Raw genomic sequence first — 24,290 nt, 5'->3', positions numbered from 1 at the left:
ATCACGGACTCTAGAGCAACTTGTATAGGATGGCACAAAGCCAAGTAAGTTGCTAGGAATTCATAGTAAGGACAAGCAGGTACACAAAACACCCACACGAGAAGAACTAGAATGACTGCGTTAGTATTGTCCTTCTCGTTCTCGTCGTATCCGTGTGCTGTATGTCTTGCCTCCCCGTAACACTGTCGCAAGAAGTGCACCATCGTTGGTGCACCTCACTACCTCACTACAGTACCACTGCAGGTTGCCCAACGAAAACGGGAGCACGCACAACCCATGCCTGCCAGCGAGACTACAATGAACAGATTGCAGCCTTGTTTTCATGTCCCATCTATCAAGTGTGTTTTGATGATTAATAGTGAAGCTTGACTAACACTGAAGTTTGAGTGGTACTGCACTACTTCAATGACCCTAATTATGCAAGCAACAGTAAGAAAGCAGTAGTAAACTATTCTGGCCACATCCTTTGTTGATGAGAAGTGTAAGCATTGGCCTTAGCAATGTCCTTCAATGCGCCACCCTCACCTTACCCTAAGACCTGTGTTCGCACAACCTAATAGCTAACTTGACGTCATAAGGTTGCTTCTGCGAGTACAAGAGTATTGCAAGAAAAAAAGGGCGAGAACTATCGCAGATATGTGCTATATAACACTGTGCCCAACTATTTTATTTGCTCAGTAGCAAGGGTACCCATTCATCTGCTATTTAAGCATGCCGATTCACTGCACGTACTTGCTTTGGCAATGATGACTGGGGTGTTCGACAAACCCAACATCATCTGAAGCAGTGATGCCACAAGCATTATCTGATGCTGACATTCACAGTCTCATCACAGTGAATGCAGTAACGCGAGTCTTAACTAACAAGTCTGTAGCGTTCCTAGTGTAAGTTTGCACAACTTTCAGCCAGGGATTCTCATTAAGCAGGATGTGTGCCAGAATAGCTTTACACTGTTGAGCAAGCATTAGGTTATTTTACGAGGCACTGACGAGCTCAAGTGCTCGAAGAGCAGCAGAGATTGAGGAGCTCATAAGTGTACTAATTGTGTGGCCAGTGTTCAAGCAAATCTAGGCCTCTCTTTGCACAACGCAACCAACAGCTTGAGCATGACACACCAACTAGTGACACCCAAACAGCTACAGCTATTCAAGACCACATGAATTAAACCAGGTACTTCAACAAAGATGCCTAAACTTACTTTAAGACAGTTCGGCGGCTGTAATGTCTTTTTGTTTTCTGGCAATAAATCGTCAGAGAGTTTTACCTTGTTCACTTACTTACAGCTACTTATGAATCGCCACATTATCAGAAACGTAGATCACAACAGCAGCAGCAGTGGCGCCTTCTTGTAACGAGTTCAGACCTAACTGCAATGGCAGGCTATGTGCAATCTAGCTGTCACGAGGATCCCTAGCTGCTGGTGTATAAAGACATTGGCAACAGCTAAATAACCACATGACACACAAGTATAGTTCCAGGGCTTTGTGGTTCAAGAAACTACCACAAAATGTCACCGGCGGCACTGCTGCTGCTGTCGACATCTCTGCTATGTGGTCTTCTGCAACCTGCAATATGTATGTGCACACACTAAAACATTAATTTAAGGCAGCTGATACCAGGATATTCCTGATGACCGCTGATTACCTGATTAATGATATAACGACACAGCTTATTTGTTTTACAAGGCACATTCTGCACCTGAATTATTTGTTCCAAAACTTGTACATCAACATTACCCAATTATTTTTGGCATCGGCGCTGTTAATCATGTATCAAGCAGGCATAATGTTGTGAAACTAGAGTTAATATCAAGATTTCTACTGAGTGGTCATGCCTCAAGAAATGCTTGTCCTCACTCCTATAACAACAATACCTATGAAATAATTAATCAACATTAATTAATTAATGGAAGGTAACTAGTCAGTCAATTATCCCCCCAATTTGCTATGCAAGCTGCCTCTACCGCTGTGTTGCCAGAAAAGACATTTACCGCATTACGTGGTCATTTTTGTTGAAATACCTGGCATCTTCTCCTGCCTCCTAGAACGGGTTTTCGTGCTGAGGAAACTAATCTCCCCAAGAATTACCCTGAAGGCTGTTTCACATTCTGCAAGGAAAAGAACTCTTATGAAAGACATGTAGCGCATGGTAACTAAGGGCACGACCTAGTGAATATTTTTCGACATTTCTGAATGTGCCTCGTTATGAGAGAAGTTATCAGCAATAAAATGCTGCCCAAGTCACAGCTTCACAGTCATCCTTTCCTTTCCTACATTCCTTTTTTGCCACTGTGCCGATGCGGAGCTAGGAGTCATCATAGCAGCGAAAATCAGCGTGGCTTCCATAGAAGTCCCAACAGATCTTTTAAAGCTAACCAATTGTGATGCCAAAATAATTAGCACATCCAAGATGTAACATCTTTATAAGCAATTAGAAAGCTTAAATAAGTGAAAGAAGAGGCTCCAAGCTGCAATTACAAAATCAAAAGTTCTAGAGAACATTGCCTAGGTAGGAATTAGGTAAGCTTATTTAACAGGTTTAAAAAGTGTTGTTGGGTCCCTTGCATAAGCAAAAGAGGTGACACATGCAACATCACTGCTTCAGCAGTAACACTGCAATAGAAATCTCAATGTGCCTGGGTGAAAAACCACAGCAGGTGAAACAGCCTTCACATCTACACTGCAACCTGCATACGTTAAGCCCCAGCCACACTAGCTGAAACACGCACATGCCATGCGGTGGAATCCTTATTGTACCGAGGGAAGGATTGGTCCTGGACCGTGTATTCGCAGCCCACCAACGAAAGTGGCACCTGCAGTGACATCCATGCAGGAAACTGGTGTCATGCGGACCTGCCTGACCGTTCGATTCATACTCGCATCTGGTATCAGCCGGACCGCTCGTTTCGTACCACTGTATGCTCAGGTCAGCTCTCGCTTGTGCTCGTTTTGGTTTGCTTGGTTTGGTCTCGTGTGCGCTTGTTTTGTTTGTTGTGGTTTGCGACTGTTTTTTTGCAATAAATGAGTCTAAGCTGAAACGTCCCGATGGAAAGGTTTACCTTCTTTTTAGATAGTGCGCATCATCCGATTCTGTACGACAAGATGGACACGGAATACAAGGTGCACAGGTGACACCCAGTACGTCAGTCTCCTCATCTTCTGAATGCGGCGACGCCACATCGGAAGGGTGCACACCCGCACGATTACGATCAGTGGATACGTCATCTTCATGACATGAGTCACGACATGAGTCACGTCAAGAGCGAAAAACGTAAACACAGTGCAAATCTGTGAGCGGATGATGGAAAAAGCATGCGACATCTCGCACCTACACAATAAAAAGAGAGGAGGCGACATCTTCATGCTATCACGTGGCTGCCACAGCGGCTCGCTGCCAGTTGGTGTGGCTGCTCTGACACATCTGCGTTTCAACACTGGCGGAGTGCTGCACGCATTTTTCAGCCAGTGTGGATGGGGCTTCACAATGCTTCTCCTACTGTTTCTCAAGTTGCTGTGCAGAAGAAGATAATGAAGACAAGACGCCTTCTGTCGTGTGTATAGCTCTAACATGCTTCAACTGTGGTTTCAGAGTGTGCAGCACAAGCTAAAAAAAAAATGCAAGGTCTTCTACCTAGAGCAGAACCACAATGGGTATGTTGTTGTGTCAACAGTCGATAGCAAGGCGGCAAGGAAGGCTCCGGCCAAAGTGCTGCATCATGTGCTAGTTCAACTAGAGACACTGCATGTGACGGGCAAGGCTCCAAATTGATGCATTCAAAGGCCTGTCAAGGATCTCTCAAGCATGCCAAGGCTCCTCCCCTTCCCTTTTCTGCCTGATTAAGCTTGGCCCTGTACGGGAAAAGGGATTGAAAGCTTCGAGGCCGTCGTACGACGAGTAAACAGCAGGGGCACAGACAAGCAGGTGAGGTACTGGCCATATTTTTGACATGGGACACTGCACAATAATCTTTCCTAGTTTCAACACCCTGGATTCGGCATTGTTGTGTCAGGACTTGTGAGAAACTTGACCAGGCCTCGGTGCATCGTTCGGGGGCCGTTCGGCTGTGCCAGAAATGCTGCCCAGTGAGCAAGCCTACCACTATCTTTCTTTTGTCAGTCTCGTGCAGCAAACCTGCAACTTGTAGAAACTCTAGCCGCTTAAAGAAAAGTGCACTCGGGCATTAACCTCAGCTTCTGCATTTGCTAAACTCAGATCGCCTGCATATGAATGCAAGGGCAATTGTCATGCACTCGCATGTAGCCAAACTAAGCCTGATCATTTCAGGTACAGCCAACTTCCATTAATTCAACCCTGACGGGACCAATTTAATTGATCGGATTATCTGGCAGGCCTAATTAAACGAGATGCAGAAAAAACAATAGACGACGGCTGATGTTTTTGGCAGTATTTGCCCAATTCCAACACAACCTCGGATCAAACGTGTGCCCACTTTATGTAGGTCCAAACTAGAAAACTAATGTAGGAATGAAATGAAAGCTCCTAAACAAAGTAGAAATCTAACGCGCACCCAATCTGTTTGGCAGGGAAGATGGGAAAGGGTCTCTTGAGTGTTGCAGATTGGCAGCCAGCTTTTTAAAGTCAGCTTGGCTGCACATTTTTTTTTTAAGTGGGCTTTGCCGCAATACGGCCGTGTGCCGTGTTATGGGGTAAAGCATACAAACACCATGAACTCGGTTTTTGTTTCGCATCCGAATGCACCATGCGGGCAATTTTCAACCCAATTTTCACGGGGGGGAAAACTGCATGTATTAAGTTTGAGCAAACACTGTAATTAGGCATTGTGAGCTACCGCTACTGCTTGAAAGTCTTCCTAGAGCAGGCAAGTAACAGGCGTTTTTGGCAGGAGATTTTGACGTGCATTCACTGTTCTTAGGCTCCACCAATGCATGCTGCCACTAAAAGGGTCATTACTGGGATCACCATAGGGGTCAGGTGCGTGCATGCTGACTGTGAAGTTCTAATTATAGGGCTAAAGTCAATTTTAGGATTGAAATAACGAAAGTTTGGGCCCAAAGAAATGCATGGGAACAGGCTGGAACCTTTGGTCAGGATCAAATTAACCAGAGTTCAATTAACGGAAGTCTGCTGTAGCACTTAGTTTTAAAAAACTTGCGATAAGCCTGAATGGAAAGCAAGCATGATAAGCTAGCTGGACCTTCAATGGTCGCATGACTTTGGGAGATTTCACAGTTCCTAAACCTTTTTCTTACCCCACTGCAGATTGCTTTATCGTGCTAATAAAGCCCATCTGGCCGCAAACTAAAGCAGCAACAGCCGCAACTGCAGTCATGCTAAAAAGGCTGAAATTAATTCTTCCTCAATTGAAGTAGCATGTCAACTACAGCTGTTTCACTAGCAATGTGAACATTCTCAACAATTTCTAAAATAATATAGGGTTCAAAGTGAACAGTGCTTTCTACAGTCACATTTCAATAAAATTTCTACTGTATTCATTAACAAGAATGCTTAGAAGTGCACAATTTATAGAGAAAGCTAACATCATTCACGAACAATGACTGACTGTCACTGTTTAATGGCACAAGAATCAGCCTTTGGGACTGCTAACAGCATGCTATACTAGCACTTCGTTGGTTTTAAGCTATCAAGGAGAAATTCATTGCAATGTAAAGCACTTGACTTTTTTTGGCTCCAAATTGGTTCTAACTAGTGACCTGTGCCGCAGATGTCTTGCATGTGGCATCGTAGGCGCCAATCAGGGCGCTACTCAACATAGCTTCAAGCAACTTTGGTGGAATTCGGCAAATAAAACACAGCCTTTCACCATGGAGTTTCATACAATCTTATTCAGGGAGCACCAGGGCACAAGTGCCTACATACATTTTTCATAGCTGCAGTTCCTTCAGCGGGAAAATGATGGGAAGAATTGGCTCAATTTGGCTAGTGGATTGAAGCATAATGCAACTACGGCTGCACAGGTTCCTTTCGCAGCAACAGAAACAGTACTGACTCAGTGCTAATACACTCTCTTATACTGTATACGTTAAGAACGAAAGACATTACAAATGCCATGGCAATGTAGCCTAACTGAAGGGCTGAGAGTTTTTTGCTGCGAACAACTTGATGCCTTCAATTTGTTGTCCACAACAAATCAGGACCTTCCAAAAATGCTGCGTACATCAATGATCAGCTGAAAGCAGCAGTGCAGGACAACAAACAGAAGATACCAATTGTTCATCTACCCAATACGATAAAGGTCACTCTGTTAATGGCAGACAGCGTCACTGCAACATTATGATATAGTCACGTGTGAAGGTGCATAAAAAAAGAAGAAAAGTACAGAGCCCCTTTGTGGCGATCGGGCAACATAACTGAGCTATGAAACCGATAAAGTAAGCAATAAAGTAAGATAAAGTAAGTCAGAGAGCTGGAGGCAAAAACCGTAACATAAAATTTAAGCTGACAGCGTGGCCTCCTGTGCATGTTACGTACAATGCCTGCCTAGTCGCCTCATAATGCACAGGAAGGTCTGGTTCACTGAGGTGACGTCGCCTTCTAAGACATTTTGTGCCAGTCCTCAATTGAGCATGTACCACATTTGCATTTGGGTTGCTCCAACTCCACTTTTTCCACGTTCAATTCAACCGGCAGCTGTGACAGGGGAAAAATATATAATAAGGCTGCTCTCATCCTAACCACGCCTTGTGTATCATCTAGGAATGCAGCAAGCTTCGAGTAATCCCGCTGGTAAGATGGGCAACTGGTCAAGCCAATTTCAATCCAAAAGCCTACGCTTTACATTATTCACGGTGCAGATGGACACTTGCTGTGCTAGCCTTTTTCCCTTACGCTCTGTCTCAACAATTCTGTGCAGTGCAGCAAAGGCTGGAGCGAATTTCTTTCAGCTAAAAAAATTAAATTGTGGGGTTTTACGTGCCAAAACCATGATGATATTATATGACGCAATAGAGGAGCCATTCTTCTGGTTCTTTGTTCTGGTTGGCTGATACAACTCATAGTGTTTTGAGGCACTGAACAAAGTTGGCGAAAGGCGCATCGTAAGTCTGTATGTAACTCTACGGCTTCTCCCAACACAGCGGCGCCGACAGCACTGCTGCAAGACATCTGCGTAGCACACGCGGCCAGGGCAAGAGCACGTCGGCTGGCACAGCCGAGGCCGCAAAGCACGCGCGCTTTTCAGTAAAGAGGACCCTGTTCCCGGCACCGACACAGAGAAACCGGGAACGGAGTGGGCTGACGAGGAGGAGGAGGTGGTGGGAACGAAGAAAATGGCCGGAGGGCGGCCACTCTTGCAAGTGGCGCAACGAGGGGACGACACCTTTGTAAGTTCCTTCCACCGAACCGCTTCGGAGAGATAGCGAAACTCCACAAATGCAAACCCCCTGGAGGCACCTACAAAGGGGTGGTCACAGAAGCCAAGGGAGCGCACCATTAGTACTTTTGCCACTTGGCCATCAAAAAAGTAAAACAACAGAGTGAGTGAGTGAGAGAGAAGCACCACACCACCACACCACTGCAGGGCGAACACCACAACAACGACAAAGTGCGTGCTTCCGACGGGGTGCTCGGCCCTCCCCTCTGGTGGTACGATGCGAACGTCTGTTGTTGTCCTTCCTCGTTCCACACGAGAAGCTAGAGCAATCGCCTCACTGTCACCAGCCCAGCTGCTGGCGGGATTGCTGGCAAGGCTTGGCCCAAGAGAGAGTTTAACCCGAGCTGTGCGAGATGCGACGGCTCTGGGATGCACAGCTTCTCTGTCTGGCTTGTCCGTCGCTTTTTGTCGCAGGTCCATTCAATTTGCCTGCACTTCCTGAGCTAGTTCGGGAGTTGACTAAGGCTGCACGTTGGGCTTACTGCTACATCTCTCTCTACAGAGCTCAAGCATGACACACCAAACATCATGACGCAAGAACAACACGGACACACATACACGTGATGAAACAGCTGCTGAACTACAATACCTTAGGCTCAGCGCACCTGACAAAAGCACACAAGAGCGACACACATTAGGTGCCGTGTGTATCACCATGGTGTCAGCTTTGGTTGTGTTAAGCCTAATCTGTAGTTTGGCAGCTGCTGCATATTGCTGTTTTACTAGTGCAACATGCCAGTGTCTGCACGTCGCAGACTGTTTCATCCTGTGCCCTACAGTGAGTGACAGGCCTGCTCTGTACCAGCACAGAACCTTCATTGAAACTACAGCAAACCAGCTCACAAAGTGCAGGGCGAATCGAATGGAATGGACCTTGCTTGTTTAACAAGGGTTTTCTCACAATGGGTAGTGTCGTGTAACTTTTCATTCTGCAGGGCCACAAGGCACGCAGTGCCGTACATTGACAATTTCAGTGCGTCTCACAAATACCAAGACTCGGACATGGCAGGCAGAGTGTTCTGCTTTTCAGAAATAAGTAGGCGCTCCTGTACACAGAAAATGTTCCACCAGAACTGCAAGAGATTTGTTCACATAAACATAACACGGCACTACGTGGCATCAAACAAACATGTCCTGCTCACCACTTTTAGCGTTCAAGGGAGAATCGATTTTGACCCATCCACAACTTCACATGGCATGCACTCCCAATAATGGGACAGCCTTGCATAAGCGCCTAAACTCGCATTTCATAACAGGGAGTCCCAATTGGTGCACACAACTGTGCCTGTCTGTCACTATAATAAAAGGCGTTGGATCATCAGCCTATGTATATGTCCACTGCAGGCAATCGCCAATCACCTTTAATCACAACAAGAACATCAGCTGCCCCATTTTTTCTCCAAGCCATTCTACCATCATCCAGACTCCTAGCATTATGCCTATAATCTTTTTCCCACTGCTAACTCTGGCATCCTCAGCCTCTTAAGTTTCTTGTTGGCGTGCAAGTTCCATCAAGTACTCGTGGACCATGTAGCCATTTCCCCTCTCCAACTTTTCAGCACGACTGCCAAAACAATGATCAATTCTTTTTTTTTTTAGACACTAAGCAAGAATGAGTAGTGGTCTCTATGACTTCCAACGGATTGCATTTTATCTGTGCTCCAATGTGTGCTTGTGCCTCATCATATTTTTATCTCTATTACTAACTGAAAAACGTAGCAATCACCGCTACATGACAAGCAAGTCTCCTACATAACACCCAAATGCAAAAAGAATGCGACATGCATTACACACCTACTGCAAATTGAACCTGGACATTTTCATCTTAGCTACAGCAGTAAGCATTGACGCAATTTCTCGCTCCAATGCTACAGATGTGCTATCAGGGATGCCGCGATGAAGGGCTGCAGGTCAACCTGTATGACCTGTGGTTCTTTACTGTACAGTACAGTACACCGTTAAAAAGAGCAAATGTGCACTTCATATGTTGTCTTCGATTATCCCTGAGACATGACACAAAAGGCCCACAACTGATATGCAATGCGTAAATGTACAATCAATGGATCATATCAGCAGCTTCTTTCTGACTGAAGTAAAGAAAGGCCTCAATTGGCTTTATTAGTCATTAAATATTCCCCTTAACAGTAGACTGTACAGTGCACCGATATACGCATACAAAAGTGTTCTATGACTCAACGTAGTTGATACCATAAGAAGCTTATCGCATAACTATCTTTCCTATGAGTACACAGGAGGGAGTCAATAAGGTGAAGTAAAATATTTGTTTCGTAGGGTTAAAAACAAGTTATCCACCCAGATATGGCCACAAAAATATTAAAAGCTAGTTCAGGCCAGCATTGGTAGTGAATGGGTCACCACTAGGAGTGTGCAAATAGTGAAACTTCAACTCAAGTTCAACAGCGCTTATGATTCAGTATTACGATGAGTTTTATAACCCAAAGCTTATCCCAAAGAAACAAACAAACACAGAGGGCTAAATTCAGCGCAAATACAGGAAAACGTTTGAGAATGAACAGCCTTTTACAGATTGCATAGAAAACACACATTTTGTAAACACAAACCTGCAAATTTATCTGCATTGCTGAGCATATGCATATGTAACTATAATAATAATATTTGGGGTTTTACGTGCCAAAACCACTTTCTGATTATGAGGCACGCTGTAGTGGAGGACTCCGGAAATTTTGACCACCTGGGGTTCTTTAACGTGCACCTAAATCTAAGCACACGGGTGTGCATATGTAACAGTAGAAAGAAGGCATTAAATAATGGAAACAATTGAAAAGAAAAAAAAGAAAGGCGACCAACACATCTTGTTTTTCTGTAATGCAATTGAATACCTACACCTACACGGTAAGATTTCAGCAGCAGACTACAGGTCGTGTAACTGTTTTATGTCAAGTGTACAGAACAGCCGAAAACAGATCCGCTATATACAGCAGAACCTCGTTCATACATTTAGGAAAAAATAGTTAGAAAAAAACTTGCTAATCGGGAAAATGTGTGATCCCAAGTAACTAAAAAAAAATTGATAGACTCAAGTGTAGTTGACATCTACGTAAGGCAAAATGTCAACTGTGTAGCGTTCTAAGACGGCAACGAGAAACAGAGACGAAGTTGAGCTGGTGGGTGACACCGGATGTCGCCAGAGCGAAACGCAATGTTCACATTGCGTCACCTGCAGCAGGGAACGGTGGGGCGCTTGGGTTATCGCCTACTATAAGCATGCGGTACGCTTCCAATGGCACTACGTCCCACCCGCTGTAAAACATATAGGTGAAGATGCTTATCGCAATGAGGCTCGCAGCTATAGCAATAGCAGATGAAGCGTGCAATGACCAGGGAGGAGATTTGCTGGCACCGAAAGAAGAAACCGAGTGCGCACCAGCATTTTCATGCGAGATGGGTGGGCGAGTATTTCAATGAAGCTGTCACGGCAGGTGGCTGCTGTTTGTGCGTGCCTCACACATTTTCTTGTTTACATGCAATCTACAAGTAGCAGGCGGAAAACATATATGGTAATGTCGAAGTTTGGCAATTTACTGAGCGTTGGTGCCGAAAGATAGTGTTTTCCGGGAACATATGAATTGGCAAGATAATTCAATTGGTTCATTTTCTGTGTTCCCAATCGTGAACGTTGGTGCTGGGAAATTGTATGTAACGGGATTGTATCAACAAGGTTCTATTGTACGTAATAATTTGATCAAGGTGGACACCGCATAAGATTTGTGATAATAGCATAGCAGTTGTTGAGCAACTTGGAAGAAATAAAGAAGATGATGGCTAAGCAATTCAGAGAGTTGTTACGACCAGCCTTGTCCCTTTATTACATTTCAAAGACCAGCTAAAAGAACGTTAGCACAGAATACTAACCAAACTGACAAAGCTAAAATAGTGTGGCTTAAAGTGTAGAGGATCGTGTCACACACAAGCATTTGCACAGTAACTATTGCTCTGCAAACAGCACATGCTTGCGGCCCTGCTTGTGGAGCTTCCAAAAGTTGCTTCTGCCTTACTCTCCTTACTTGGCCGTGATGTTCATTCTCCTACAGCCTCCGAGATCGGAAGCACACATTATCTTGGAGGCCTTGGCTTAAATAGGCGGCTGGCACCGCGCAATATGTCGGGCCAAAGCCTTAGCAGTGTGAGCCCCATCGGTAAGCCGGTTCCTTAGTGGCTCAGAAAGTAGAGCCAACTGCATGCACAATACAAAGTGGTAACGATCCAACATCAGATAATGCTGGTGCTGCATTGGGACTACATTGGAGCCGTTTCCAATGCTATTTGGGTTCTCATCACACTGGGCTGGGATTGTGCAATGATTACATGCCATTGCCATACCTTGAGCTTTGTCAGGGAACAGTGGACAATAAGAGTAGCACAGAACTGAGCGGAAGGAATCCCTACTCTATGCCAGTCTAGGACAAGGCTCCTGCTTCACACACTTCACCGATTCTGAGCTTCTGCCGGTTTGCTTTTCACGCTAATACTTTGAGTAGAGCGATCCTGCTAAAGGTTTACTTTCACAAATATTGTTACAGAAACTCCCCGTTAGTGTTTTGTATGTGGCCCCAATGCTGCCACTACAGCGCACAATGGTGCTACGTCTGCAATTTGTGTTACGGTCACATGCAAATCTCCGAAGCCCACATTGGTAGGATGAGTATATTAGGCGGCACTACTTACTTTTTTAAATACCAGGTATTTAAAGGCTACATTAATTTCTTTGTCCAATTAGCATTTAGTTCAAATATTTGCACACCCCTAGTTGAAAACATGACTAAAGCTGTGTTGTAAAACCTAATGTGTCTTATGATGGCACCTCAAAGGTTTACAATGAAGTTAGAGCAATTGCTATTTCATTTACCCTTTCCAAAAGCAACCTACAATACCTCAAGTCAGGATGACACAACTGTAAACAGTGTACAGCACAGAGCACTTATAATGTAACCGCTTGTACTGCAGGACCGGATATAATGCTCTCTTTAACTCGCCTTTATCTTCCCATAGTATTATAAGCATGCCTATGTATTAGGTGCATGCCGCTTGTAGGGCAGCCGTGCGAGATGAAATACCTAGTCAACGGAAGTGAGGGTACATCTCAGTCACAGGCTTTGATTACTGGACAGACGCGGCTGCTTAGTCAACATGTTTTGCACTTACATGGTCTTTGAAATAAATGTTTTGGTTATAGCGCTTACAGTGCAGAAATTAGCGACTTCATCTACTTACATTATAAGCGGTTTATGCTGTATGACAATTTGCGGAACAACTAGTACAGGAACACAAAACAAATGTCTAATCTATGTAACCCCCTTTGCAGTTGTCGCCCATCTATTACAAGACCTACCAGAAGTGAGACTCAGTAACAATACATGAGGGGAACGCACACTCGCAAAGCACAAATCAAACAGAAACCTCAGGAAATTAGTCAACATCTTCGACGAGCTTGCAAGAGGATTAGCAATGCATCTACGAACTGTGTTCATGCTTTTGCATATAACAATTCTGTCATTTTAATGAAGCACTAAAGGAAAATATTAAGCTCAGTTAGATTGATAGCTTGTCTGACTAGAAGTGTATCACTGTCTTCTGAATGCCAATACATGACACTGTTGTGTAGAAAACTGCCACCGAAAGTCTCGCCACCACTCCTCAATTCGAATCACCTACGCCATAACCGAGGACATAACGTAATCTCCAGGTCACCTTCTCCTCTGCCGCTTTCTATGAATCAGTCACTGCTCCTTCAACTCACACAGGCAGTGTTTCTCTAACCACCCTCCTCCGCTTGCTCTAGACAAACACTTTGCCTCCCGCCTGACTCCCTCTCTTGCTACGTGCAGTGCAGGTGCTCTCGTCTGCTCTGACACCTCGTCTCCATCTTCTGGCTTGTCTGCAGTGTTAGCCACCCAGGACACTGATGTCCTATGAGAGAGGCACCATACTCCACAACAGGGGGCGCCACTCCCGATTTTCTATTTTTCATCATTTTCTCACAAGAGCTCAGTTGTCGGTACGAATGACAAAATCATCATTACAGAAGCCTAACCTTTAAATCTAGCTCAACTTAATATTTTCCTTTAGTGTCCCTTTAAGGCTACAGAAAGATCAGTTAGATGTTGGCATTCATTCTGTAGGGCAAATATGCGCTTTCAATGAGCAGCGAGACCAAACACACTTTGCGCTCTCTTCGCAGTAATGGCACAAAACAGACATATTCCCAATTAAACACATTAGAGATTACGTTTGCACAAGGATTGATTCTTGACTTTGTATACAAGATGTGAAGGTCCTTATAAGTAACCTTGTTACCTTTGCATAAGGAAGGTACTTTTCTTATATCTACGTACCTCAATAGGTACTTCACAGACTGAATCTGAAGACATTAGTCAATACTTGTTCAAGCATAATCTCCGAACTATAAACATGCATACGATTCATGGTTTCCTGTAAAGCTAAGCTCTGTTTACAGGAGGCACGATGGATGGGAACGCATGATTACAAGAAATGCGTCACAGCAGGTAGAACTGTAATTGCTGGGTGCGCATAACAAATGCACCCCTGCTTGACTAATAAATTATTTTTAGCTTTGTCCAAGCCATAAAAGTCCATAATACTATGAGCAGGTACTACAACTGGTCATTTCAGAAAGTGAGTTGACAATACAAACAACAAAAGTGCAACTGCATGGAAACATTCTAAAACAAAACGGTAGCACTCAATTACAGGGAAATTAATGGTCACAAAAGGTTTTGCAACACACGCAAAGAAAGAAAGAATAACAAAGGATGCCCACCTGTATCCTTGCGCTTCATAAGCCTGATGTCCTTAGGCTCAAGGCCATAGCGAACCACTTCATTGCGAAGCTGCAGGCACAAAAGGACGGATTAACAAAAGTCGTCTGCCAACTTGCTTTGGCCAAAGAGCGTGGCTGCCCCTTGGCCGTAGAGCAAGAGCAGCTCTCCACTCTAGGCACTGTCAATGTTAAATGGCAAAGTTAAAAGTCAAAGTTAAAAGAAACAGTCTATTGGGAACACAAAAAGATAATTTTGTATTCACGGCAGAAGTGTTAACAAAGCAAGCAAAAAAGAAAGCCCAGCCCTATTCTACAGATTATAAGGCTTGAAACTACCATGTACTCCATATCATACATAGCGGACAAAGCTGTGGAAGGTATGCAGGTAGTACAGGCTTAGAAATCTTACTCCACACATTTCACAATGTAATTGTTCGTTATGTGCAATGCGTTCTACGGAATAACTACTACATATACATTGGAACTGCATTGCTATGTTCCTCGGTGTTGCACTTTCCCGGCTGCTACATTGAGTTTTCGCGGTCCTGACCTAAAGCCTATTGGCTATGTATTGCGTTCCCATTTGATACTTGGCCATTCTGTAATGTTCTCGCATCATGTGTTTTGTTTAAATGTGGCAGTCAAGTAAATTTAGCAGTGCAGGTGCAAATTCAAAAATATGAACTGGTGGAAGTATGCGATCGTCAGCTGCAATATGCGCACCACAGCGCGATTGTAGGTTTTGCAGGCTCCCTAAAGTCTATGTACTTAGCCACAGTACAGACGTTTTATGAGGTGAAGCGTATTAAAAGTGGAAACGGGCCACTGCCACGGAACATCGTGCGTGCCTCTGAATTATACCTGCATGCAGGGATGTTTCTGATGTTGCTAGGGCAATTTAGGGCCTTCCTAACTAACGTTTTCCCGGCTGTTAGTCTTTCTCCACGGTCCCTTGAAAAACATGTCAGCAAGGTTCTACTGTATAACAACAACTTGTGGACCATCCCAAGTTAGTTATTACTTGCGCAGCTTTGTGCTTCCAGTATACGACCTACAATGTTTTGATTGCAAGAATGAGTGGTGCGGTATGACTGCTGGTCGCAGAAACGTGTCACTGCACCCACTTGGTGGTAAATGGTTTCGTATCTGCGAGACCTCCGAAGTAATAGACATGTCATATTTTGCGACGTGTAAGTATGAGACTGTTTCATCGAATCACGTGACACATTCCTCTCTCTTTTACATGCAACATGCTATTTTCAGGTCGCAGATGCAAGCAGTTCCTCCAGCCTTTACAGTAGTGTTGCCTGCCATGTACAAAATGGAGTATGATAGCATCACAAAGGCCAACATCTCATATTGTGAAGCAAACGATGCAACAGACCCCACATTTACTGAGAAAATACATGCCCTAATTACCTGTGGTGCCCACTGAGCAAGCACAGGGTCAATCACGAGATAGCGACAACACCCAGCACAGGACGCACTGTAGACAGTGACGCATTCAGAATGCAGCAGCGAATTCCCCCTCATTAGCGCCTGAGAGTGGGTGGCCTGACGTAATCTTGGAGGCCGTATTGTGGAATCACATCCGCTAACTACCAAGTGCTCGCATCGTGTTCTAAAGTGCGAGTTAAAGGCTGTTAATAAAACTACAATTACTAGCTCTGCTCAGCAGGTTCTGCCAAGATTGCTTTGGAGTATACCACTAGCATAAATTGAAACATGGACAAGAAATAACTGATCCAAACGCCTGTTATGCATAACGGAAGTGCGAGGTGTAATTGCTCTGTCAAAGTTTCTAGGCCCGGAGTAGTCTGAAGCATATGATTTCTTGGAGTCTGAATTGGGTCCCTGTTGCAAATGCAGGTGAACCTGCAAAGCAGAACATAGTATTTGAGTGGTTTTGGAATGGCTCGCGTTTCAATTTATACTGATAATCATCAACAAGGGGTAATATAATAAATAAAAGTTTAATAAGAGCATGCACCCCTTCCTGTACGACTAACGATAACAACAGTTAAATAAAAAAATAATAAAAATGAGTGAATAAAATAAAGACGTTAAAAATAAATGAATAAATATGAAATGTAGATTCAGAAATAAATAAAATAAATATGCTATCCAGCCAGACCCTGATGCAGAGAGTGGGTAAAAAGGCACCAGTGGCATTATTTTATTATTTTTTTTTTACTTCACAAGTAGTCATTTTTGTGACCTCCATAATCAAGCTTGAATGTTGAATAATGCCATGTCACTATATGTGTATGTTAGTCATTTATAACGAATCCAGCCATATTAAAATTTAGAAGCAGTTGTAAAATCGGGAGACTTCTTCCCTGGCAATGCATGAGGAGAAACTAACTCGGGAGTCTCTGGCCCACCTTCTAGGCTGAAATGTGCAAACACTACTCTGCACTGTACTAGATGAGAAACTTGGGCAAGTTGGCGGGGATTCATGTTTCGGAAATTAACAGCACAAAACAGACAAGGACTAAGGAAAGGCGCAGCAGGAAGAATGCAGCGCCAGTGTCGTGTTCTTCTTTTCCTTCATCCTTGTCTATTTTGCGCTGTTAATAACCGAAACATTTCTGTACGCCCAGCTAATGACGAAAAGGCTTTTTGGAAGGAACATCAGGATAATCCCTATCCTAATCACTCTTCGATATGCATGTTTGTCCTGCAGCAGACTTCGATGTTGAAGGATCAGAAGCAGGGCTGGCTGATAGTGCTGTACCATCCGCCTGGTATTTTTTGCATGAAGTTGCATAATATATTATCATCTACATCCTGATCCTGGCGATTTGTATGCATGGCACGTGATTGCAAAATGATTTTGCCCAACTGCTAGGGCGCCTCCAGTCTACAATGACACATTCGTCGTAAACATGTGCCTCAATATATTATCATCTACATCCTGATCCTGGCGATTTGTATGCATGGCACATGAAGTGCTTTCGCCTTGCTTTATTTCATAAACTATATTTCCACAATTCATACCTACGCGATAATCTAATATCACCTCCTACCTACATTTCCTCTCGCATCGACCATAGCCACAAGGTTCGAATCATTCAGTGCCGCACCAGAACCTGTAACGAATCATTCATTCCTAGGACCTCTCAGGAATGGAACCACCTTCCCGGCGCAGTTGTCGCAATCAAGGACAACTCAAAGTTTCGTTCGGCCTTATCAGACATCATTACTCCCGGATGCAATTAACTAATCACATTTGTTGTTTATTGCTGCTTTGTTCATTCACTTGTGTATGTTTTTTTTACCCACTCCCCTCTGTAATACTTCGGTCTTGAGGGTACAATAAAATAAAAAATAAAAAAATTATTTTGCCCAACTGCTAGGGCGCCTCCAGTCTACAATGACGCATTCGTCGTAAACATGTGCCTCGCTGTCTGTATGAATCTTTATTTCAATAGACTCCAAAAAAGTATTTTTTTTGTTCACTCAAATTACTCAACAAGATTACATTTTTATGGTCCGAATCTTTCAATAAGAAGACAGCTGGCCTGATTGTCTGCCTTGCTAGTCAGGCCAAATTGCCGGCAGGTAACAAAACCAAACCCCCATCTCTGCAGCAGCTGGTTCCTCCACTAAGAAGGTGAACCTGCACCAGTTGTATATCGCAAACATTTGTAATACGATTATATGCCGGTGGGCCTCCATTTTCTTCTGAACAAATGAGACAAGAAAGGATGCCAAGTGCTAGAGTGAACGTGGACAAAAAAAAAAATGCCAACTCACTGAGAAATCTGAAATAAAATGAGAGCAGAGAAGAATAAGCAAAACTGTTAAAAATAAGAACACGGGACAATGTTTGGGAAACTTTCTCTAGAGCACGGACACCCTGCACAGATCACTTCGCTGCATTCTTGACTTGTCACTGACCGCAGTTTAAATATTTTACTCTTTGAAACTATCAGGCAATGGTTTTGCAATTTTACTCAATTCACGATCCTGCTGAATTCTGTATAGAAGCATCCCAACTCCAACTCCAACTGATGCGTTGCTGTTGCTCGTGCTGCGCAAACGAAATTTGCAACACACCGTGACATTAGCAGCAGACGGGGGTTGGTAACTTGCGCACCTTTCTGCATACTGCACGGCTTTTCAAGAAAAAATAATACTCACAGTTTTGCAAACACCCCTGGTGTCTCTGCACCTATGCAACATGCTACAGAAGGTTTTCGTACAACACGAACGGCTACTTTGTCAAGTCATAATGAACTTGCACATGGCTACGGTGGCTTTTAATGGCCGCACGAGTGCAGCTACAAAGAGTGATAAAGCATTGAAGAGATGTATAATTATCCTCCTGTGTTCGTATTAGCTAGATCAATTTAGCAGAGGGCTATGCTCTTAACTGTTGTAGTTCTTTAGTGCACATAGTATGTTGCATACTTTGTATAGCAACAATTAAGAGCCAATGACCATTAGTCATTATGATACCTACATCTCAAAGAAATGCCTGCTTCTACATTGATAATTTGGCATGACGCTACACAATGAGAGTTCTGTCAGCTAAAGCAGTTTGGTTATAGGCCTTTCAGATAAACATACGCGCACCAGCGATATCGCCTACGCCATTCCTGATCCCGGTTGCCAGAATCCACAGCTCAGTCCAACATGCAAGTTTCACGGCACTGCAATTATCTCTTCCATTTCTCTTTAAAAATCACTTCACACAAATGAAGCCTTTACCTCCGCGTCCGTCGTCTCCACCGGCATGCCCCGAACCATGATGGTGCTGTTCGGTATCTCGTCGCGGCGGTCCAGGACTCGATCGCGGTCCCGGTCGCGGTCCCTGTCGCGGTCTCTGTCCCGACCGCGGTCGCGGTCCCACGAGTGTTCCCGGTACAGCCGGTCCCGGTCCCGGTCACGTTCGCGGCGCCGGGGCCGCTCGCGGTCCACGTCGTCGTATTCTCTCCGCCGGTACCGGTCCGGCTCGTCCAGGTCGCGGTAGTCCACATCGCGCGCTGCCATGTCGCGGCTGGCCGGCGACTGTGGGGATTCAGGGGCGTCGTGGGGACCGGACGGGTGAGACGCGGGGTGCACCCGATCGGCGCAGAACTGCAAAGCCGAAGGCGGTACGTACCGCATCGTAGTCCCGGCGGTCGTAGTAGTCCCGGTCCAAAATCCGGTCGCGGTCCCGGTCCCGGTCGCGACCGCCGCGGTCGCTGCCCCTGTAGTCGCGGTCTCGGCCTCTGCTTCGCTCGCCCCGTCGGTCCCTGCAAAGCAGCGGGAACATAGGGCAGTGTGATTGTTTGGTGCGAGAGACTTACTACAGCGTGTATGTTCATGCAAATTATTTTTTTGAAAAGCTTGCACCTGTCGCGGTCCCTTTGTCGCTCGTCCCGGGGCGGTGGTGGCGGCGGAGGGCCGGGCATCGCGGTGCCGTCGTAGTCGCCGGGCTCCATGTCTCCGTACTCGCGCAGGTACTCAATGCTCATCGCTGCGGCAACGGGCTGCTGCTGAGCTCCTCCTTAAAGCACTGAAGATTACGGGCCAGGGTTGAGACGCTCATAATGGATCCCGCAACGTACAGAACCCAGCATCGACCACTTCGACGATCAGCGTGCCTAGTAAACGTCTCCTATGCCACCGCCGCTTCGGTTCCTGTGGATTGCGGAATCCCCGAAAGCAAGGCTCACCTTGATGAGAAAGCTGCCGGATCAATTCCTTCTTGCACGGACTCGCTTTAATAGTTTAGCGCCGGTGATGAAGCGCAGGCGCAACACCTTTAGCTCGCCTGGGCGACGTTTTGGCGTTTGCCGCGAACAGTAAACGCCACAGCATTGACCAAAATGGCGAATACGGTGAAAAGCCAACGAATGGAAGCCGCAGAAGCGCACGAGCCAACAACAGCCACTCGCGCTTAAAGCTCTAGACCGTAGCCGTAGGGTGGCGCCGCTGCCTTATAATGATGGGATTATAATTATGGGATTTGTGGTAGCAAGCAACGTTACTAGATTAATCTAGTAACGGTGCTAGCAAGCAGGAAACTCTATGAAGCACACGTCCCGGGCCAATGCCTGCTTTACTAGATGCCTGCCGGGCGAGCCGACAAGCTGGCTCCTGCTCCTTTCCCTTTTACTCTTCCCCACCCGTATTAACCTAGGCATCTATGAACCTGGGTTGGCTGCGAGCGCTAGCATGCGGTGGCCGCTGCAAACCTAAATCACGTAGCCCTGCATAGAGTTTCTCACTATAAATGTAGTGAAAAACTCTATGTAGCCCAGCCTCCGAGCTTTTAGCGACGTCTGCTGCAATCCCGGAGGCACAGGACCCACGGCCTGTGCCTCCGGGATCGCAAGTCATGACCCGCAAGTCAGCCTCTGCAGTCTTTGGAGCAGTACGTTTACCTAGGTCAACTATTCACAGGGAACCCTGACCATGAGAAGGAAATTCACAGAAGAATAAAAATGGGTTGGATCGCATACGGCAGACATCGTGAGCTCCTGACTGGGAGCCTTACCGTTATCATTGAAATGGAAAGTATACAATCAGTGCATTTTACCGGTGGGCAGAGACTTGGAGATTGGCAAAGAAGCTTGAGACCAAATTAACGTCCGCGCACAGAGCGATGGAACGAAGAATGCTAGGCATAACTTTAATAATAGACAGAAAGAGAGCGGTTTGGATCAGAGAGCAAACGATGTCCGATATAATGGACATCAAGAGAAAACAATGGAGCTGGGCAGGTCATGTAATGCGCAGCTTTGATAACCGTTGGACCATTAGGGTTACAGAATGAGTACCAAGAGAAGGGAAACGCAGTGAGAAGACTAGGTGGAGCGATGAAATTACGAAATTCGCGGGTGCAGGACAAGGGTGATGCCAATGCAAGGAGAGGCCTTCGTCCTGCAGTGGGCATAAAGTAGGCTGACGATGATGATGACCGTGGTTTCGGTTCTGCTCGGAGCGAGTTTCAGAGCTGTCGCTCCGAGCAGCGTCACAGCCAGAACACTAGTCCGTAAATTTTATTACTTCACTTACAAAAGCTTAACTTTGCAGGTATTGCAGCAAAACGAATGGCAATATTTATGTCTACGGTTTTCTATAAAATTTCTAAAATGAACTAGAAGAAATGAGACGTGAAAATAATAGCATGCCACAGCCAATGCCTCCTCCACCCTATGTCCTCCACATCTCGTTCTATTTAGGCAGTATTGGCCTCGAGCTCTACCACTGGAAAAGCTGGCGCCACCGTCGGCGTGACGTGATAGGAGGGATCACGTGGAGGCCGCGTCGGCTGCTTCGGGCGCGCCGAAGGGAGCTGAAAACGAGTTTAAATTCCTTCGAACGCTGCGGTCCCCATTTAGTGGCGAAATTTTCCCGCTTCGAGTGTCTCCTTTACAACGCTTGTAAGCACTACGATAGGTAGTGGGTGCCTTTGAAGGCGCGCAACATGGTAGGCTACTGCTCGGTGCCGCAGGGCCGGACGCACGTAACGGAGGCCGGTGTCAGACTTATTCACGCGTAGCCGCAGGACAAGAAGCTGCGTGAAGCTTGGCTAGCGAAACATAAAATCGGCAAACAGTCATCGGCTACAGCTCGGGTATGCAGCAAGCACAGACGCGAGGACAATTTCTGCTACGGCGCCCGGTCTGCGATGTTCTGAAAACGCGCACTCAGACGATCGCTCGAGCCCGCTGCCCGACTAATGTCATGACGGTTTGGTGTATGAGCTTGTCGATGCTATAGATACTGGCAAGTTCAATGGAGTGGAAAGGCAGCGGTAAGAAGCACATAAAAAAAAGCATGGCATATGGTCCTGTTTGTGCTATGAATTAATGCACTGGATTACAAAAAAAAAAAAGGAGCAGAGGGAAATTGCACGCTGAGTGCACCGATAAACATGCAGTGCGACGCAACTCGAGAAATAGTATTGAAAGGTCAAAGAATTTAGAAGAAAAAAAGATTGAATCGTCGCGACGGCACATCACAGTACCCGTAGGCGTCGAAGTCTCTACAATGAAATTATTTTTGAACAGCTCTGATAGCGCCCACGCAACAATGGTTGCTTGTATACTGTCAAATGCTCATATTCTGCGACCTAAAGCTCATTGCACGGTGCGAAAACGTGCGCGCGGAGAAAGCGAAACGGTGCGCGGACAAGCATGCAGACGCGCAGTCGGTCGCTGCGAATCTGCGCGATCGCTGCATTGAGGCTTCGTTCTATTACGCTCCATTTAGGTATACAAACACTATAAGAACATATTTCACATAGTTTGCTCTCAGTGTTTACCTACCTTACACGCAAGAAGCCGGTTCGGCAGACTCCATCGCGGCGACCGCGCGCAGTGGCGTTGACTGTACGTATTCGGTAAAGAGATAGCGTCTGTAAACGATTGTGTGCTTTCAGTTTGTCCATGATTATTATTTAGACAGTAAGAAACTTCTCTCGTTTCGAAAGTACTTACAGAAATGTCCGGGAGAGCTCGCGCGTGGTGTTTTCAGTGAGCGCTGACAGCAAAACCTATGAGGAGCGCGCCACGTGATCCCTCATACTACGCCAGCGAGGCGCTTCCGATAGATGGCGACTCCGCAACTCCTCGCCGCCAATAGACCGTTTCATCGGGCGAGGAGGAAAGGGCGCGCGGAGAGCCTCTCCTCCTCTTTGGCTTGGGCAATCCGGCGCGGCGCTGCTTGAAAGTACAGTGAAAGCTCGTTAATTCGAACTTCAATAATTCGAATTTATGTATAATTCGAACTGTACGATTTGGTCCGGCCAAGCTCCATAGAAGTCTATGTATAAAAAAGTCCGTTAATTCGAACGCGAGAAGGTTTCCTCACGGATAATTCGAACTACGCTCGCCTGGCACACGGCCAGAGAAACGCGCCTACTGCCTACACACAAGGCTGCATTGCCTCCGAAACGGAGAGAACGGTGAGAGAAGGCAAAATCGGACAAAAATCTAACCGTCGCGGGGTCAGCCAGAAGGCAGCGGCGGCTGCCGCCTCTCCGTTCTACGTAACCTCGGAGACTTCTTGCCCGTTGCGAATCTCGGAGGCTTTGCAAATCTTGTACAGCTGCTAATGTTGTGCGGAGATGGCACGGAAAGCTCCAAAACACAGCGAATCAAGTACGTCGCAGCTGCGCTTGCAATCAAGAACCAACGAATCAGGGCCGTCGCCACCTTCACATGTTCAGCGTCTTTGTCTCGGCAGTCTTCATCGGTTGTGCACCTCTGTTTTCAGCTTAGGAGGTATCGGCCGTCGCGATTCATTGGGATGGTGTTAAGCCTCGGCTAACATTCGTTTCGGTGGACATCGGTGGTGTGGCACAGTCGGATCCAGAGCTTCGACTTGAAGATGGCGTGTGCCCGCGGCACACGCCATCACTTTCTGACATGCCCTACTGCTTCCAAATCGCAGTGTACTGTTGCCCTCCTTCACTTTCGTTAGTTCGAACTTTCGTTAATTCGAACTGAAGCGGCTTCCCCTTGCGATTCGAATTAACGAGCTTTTACTGTATTGCAGTCGCGTGCTGCGGAACGATGTCGAGATGCTTTAGATGGTCCTTTGTAAACTTTACGCCATGTCCGTTCATATAAGGTCGTCAGGGAAGCATTCCGGTGTATCGGTAAATATACAGTAGGCGGAAATGTCTCTTGGGGGCGCAAAAATGTGACGCGCTTTATCAGCCGCGGTGTACGCACATTATCAGTCGCGATGTGTGTATGTGCTGTCCCGGCAGAGGTGCCTTTCACGGGGGGCATTCGGGGAGTTATCGCCCCCGCCTACTCGAGTACGTGGGTTGCCCACAACACGACCATCGAGGTGACAGTAGTAGGGTGGGCCGTCACGCTCGAAGGTATATAGGACTTCGGTCCGACGATGACCCAACGTAAATGGGGACAGGACGTATAGCTCTGGCTAGCGACCCGGCCCTGGAATATGGCTCGGTAGGTCGACATGCCGAGCCGCACCCAGTATGAGCAAAGGTCCTGGGAAGGGCGCCCGGCCCTGACCGAACCGTGTAAGGTCGGGGGGATACTTTATGGCGGGCCAATACTTCTTGTGACGCAGTGTGGCGTTGTACTATTCCTTGGGTGGTCCCTGCCGGAGGTTTGTGGCGAG

The 24,290-nt window shown here is 46.0% G+C and overlaps 1 protein-coding gene across 4 annotated transcripts in view; it reads right to left on the bottom strand.

Annotated features, from left to right (window-relative positions):
* Positions 1-20,038, bottom strand: part of LOC135913795 (RNA-binding protein 5) — a 67,515-nt gene extending 47,477 nt beyond the window's left edge. For 2 of the 4 annotated variants that reach the window (XM_065446483.1, XM_065446485.1), the window contains exons 1-5: positions 19,536-20,037; positions 19,303-19,435; positions 18,909-19,208; positions 14,193-14,262; positions 7,319-7,392 (exon numbers count right to left, since the gene is read on the bottom strand). In XM_065446483.1, the coding sequence (XP_065302555.1) occupies positions 7,319-7,392; positions 14,193-14,262; positions 18,909-19,208; positions 19,303-19,435; positions 19,536-19,657 (699 nt within the window). In that variant the 5' untranslated portion in view covers positions 19,658-20,037. Of the gene's footprint in view, positions 1-7,318; positions 7,393-14,192; positions 14,263-18,908; positions 19,209-19,302; positions 19,436-19,535 lie in introns of all 4 variants that reach the window. The other 2 variants (XM_065446484.1, XM_065446486.1) reach the window with 2 other exon arrangements.
* Positions 20,039-24,290: the final 4,252 nt, after the last annotated feature.

Source organism: Dermacentor albipictus, chromosome 6 (genome assembly GCF_038994185.2).
Source record: "Dermacentor albipictus isolate Rhodes 1998 colony chromosome 6, USDA_Dalb.pri_finalv2, whole genome shotgun sequence".
NCBI lineage: Eukaryota > Metazoa > Arthropoda > Arachnida > Ixodida > Ixodidae > Dermacentor > Dermacentor albipictus.
Note: the sequence above shows the minus strand (reverse complement) of the source record. Positions and strands in the feature narration are given on the sequence as shown.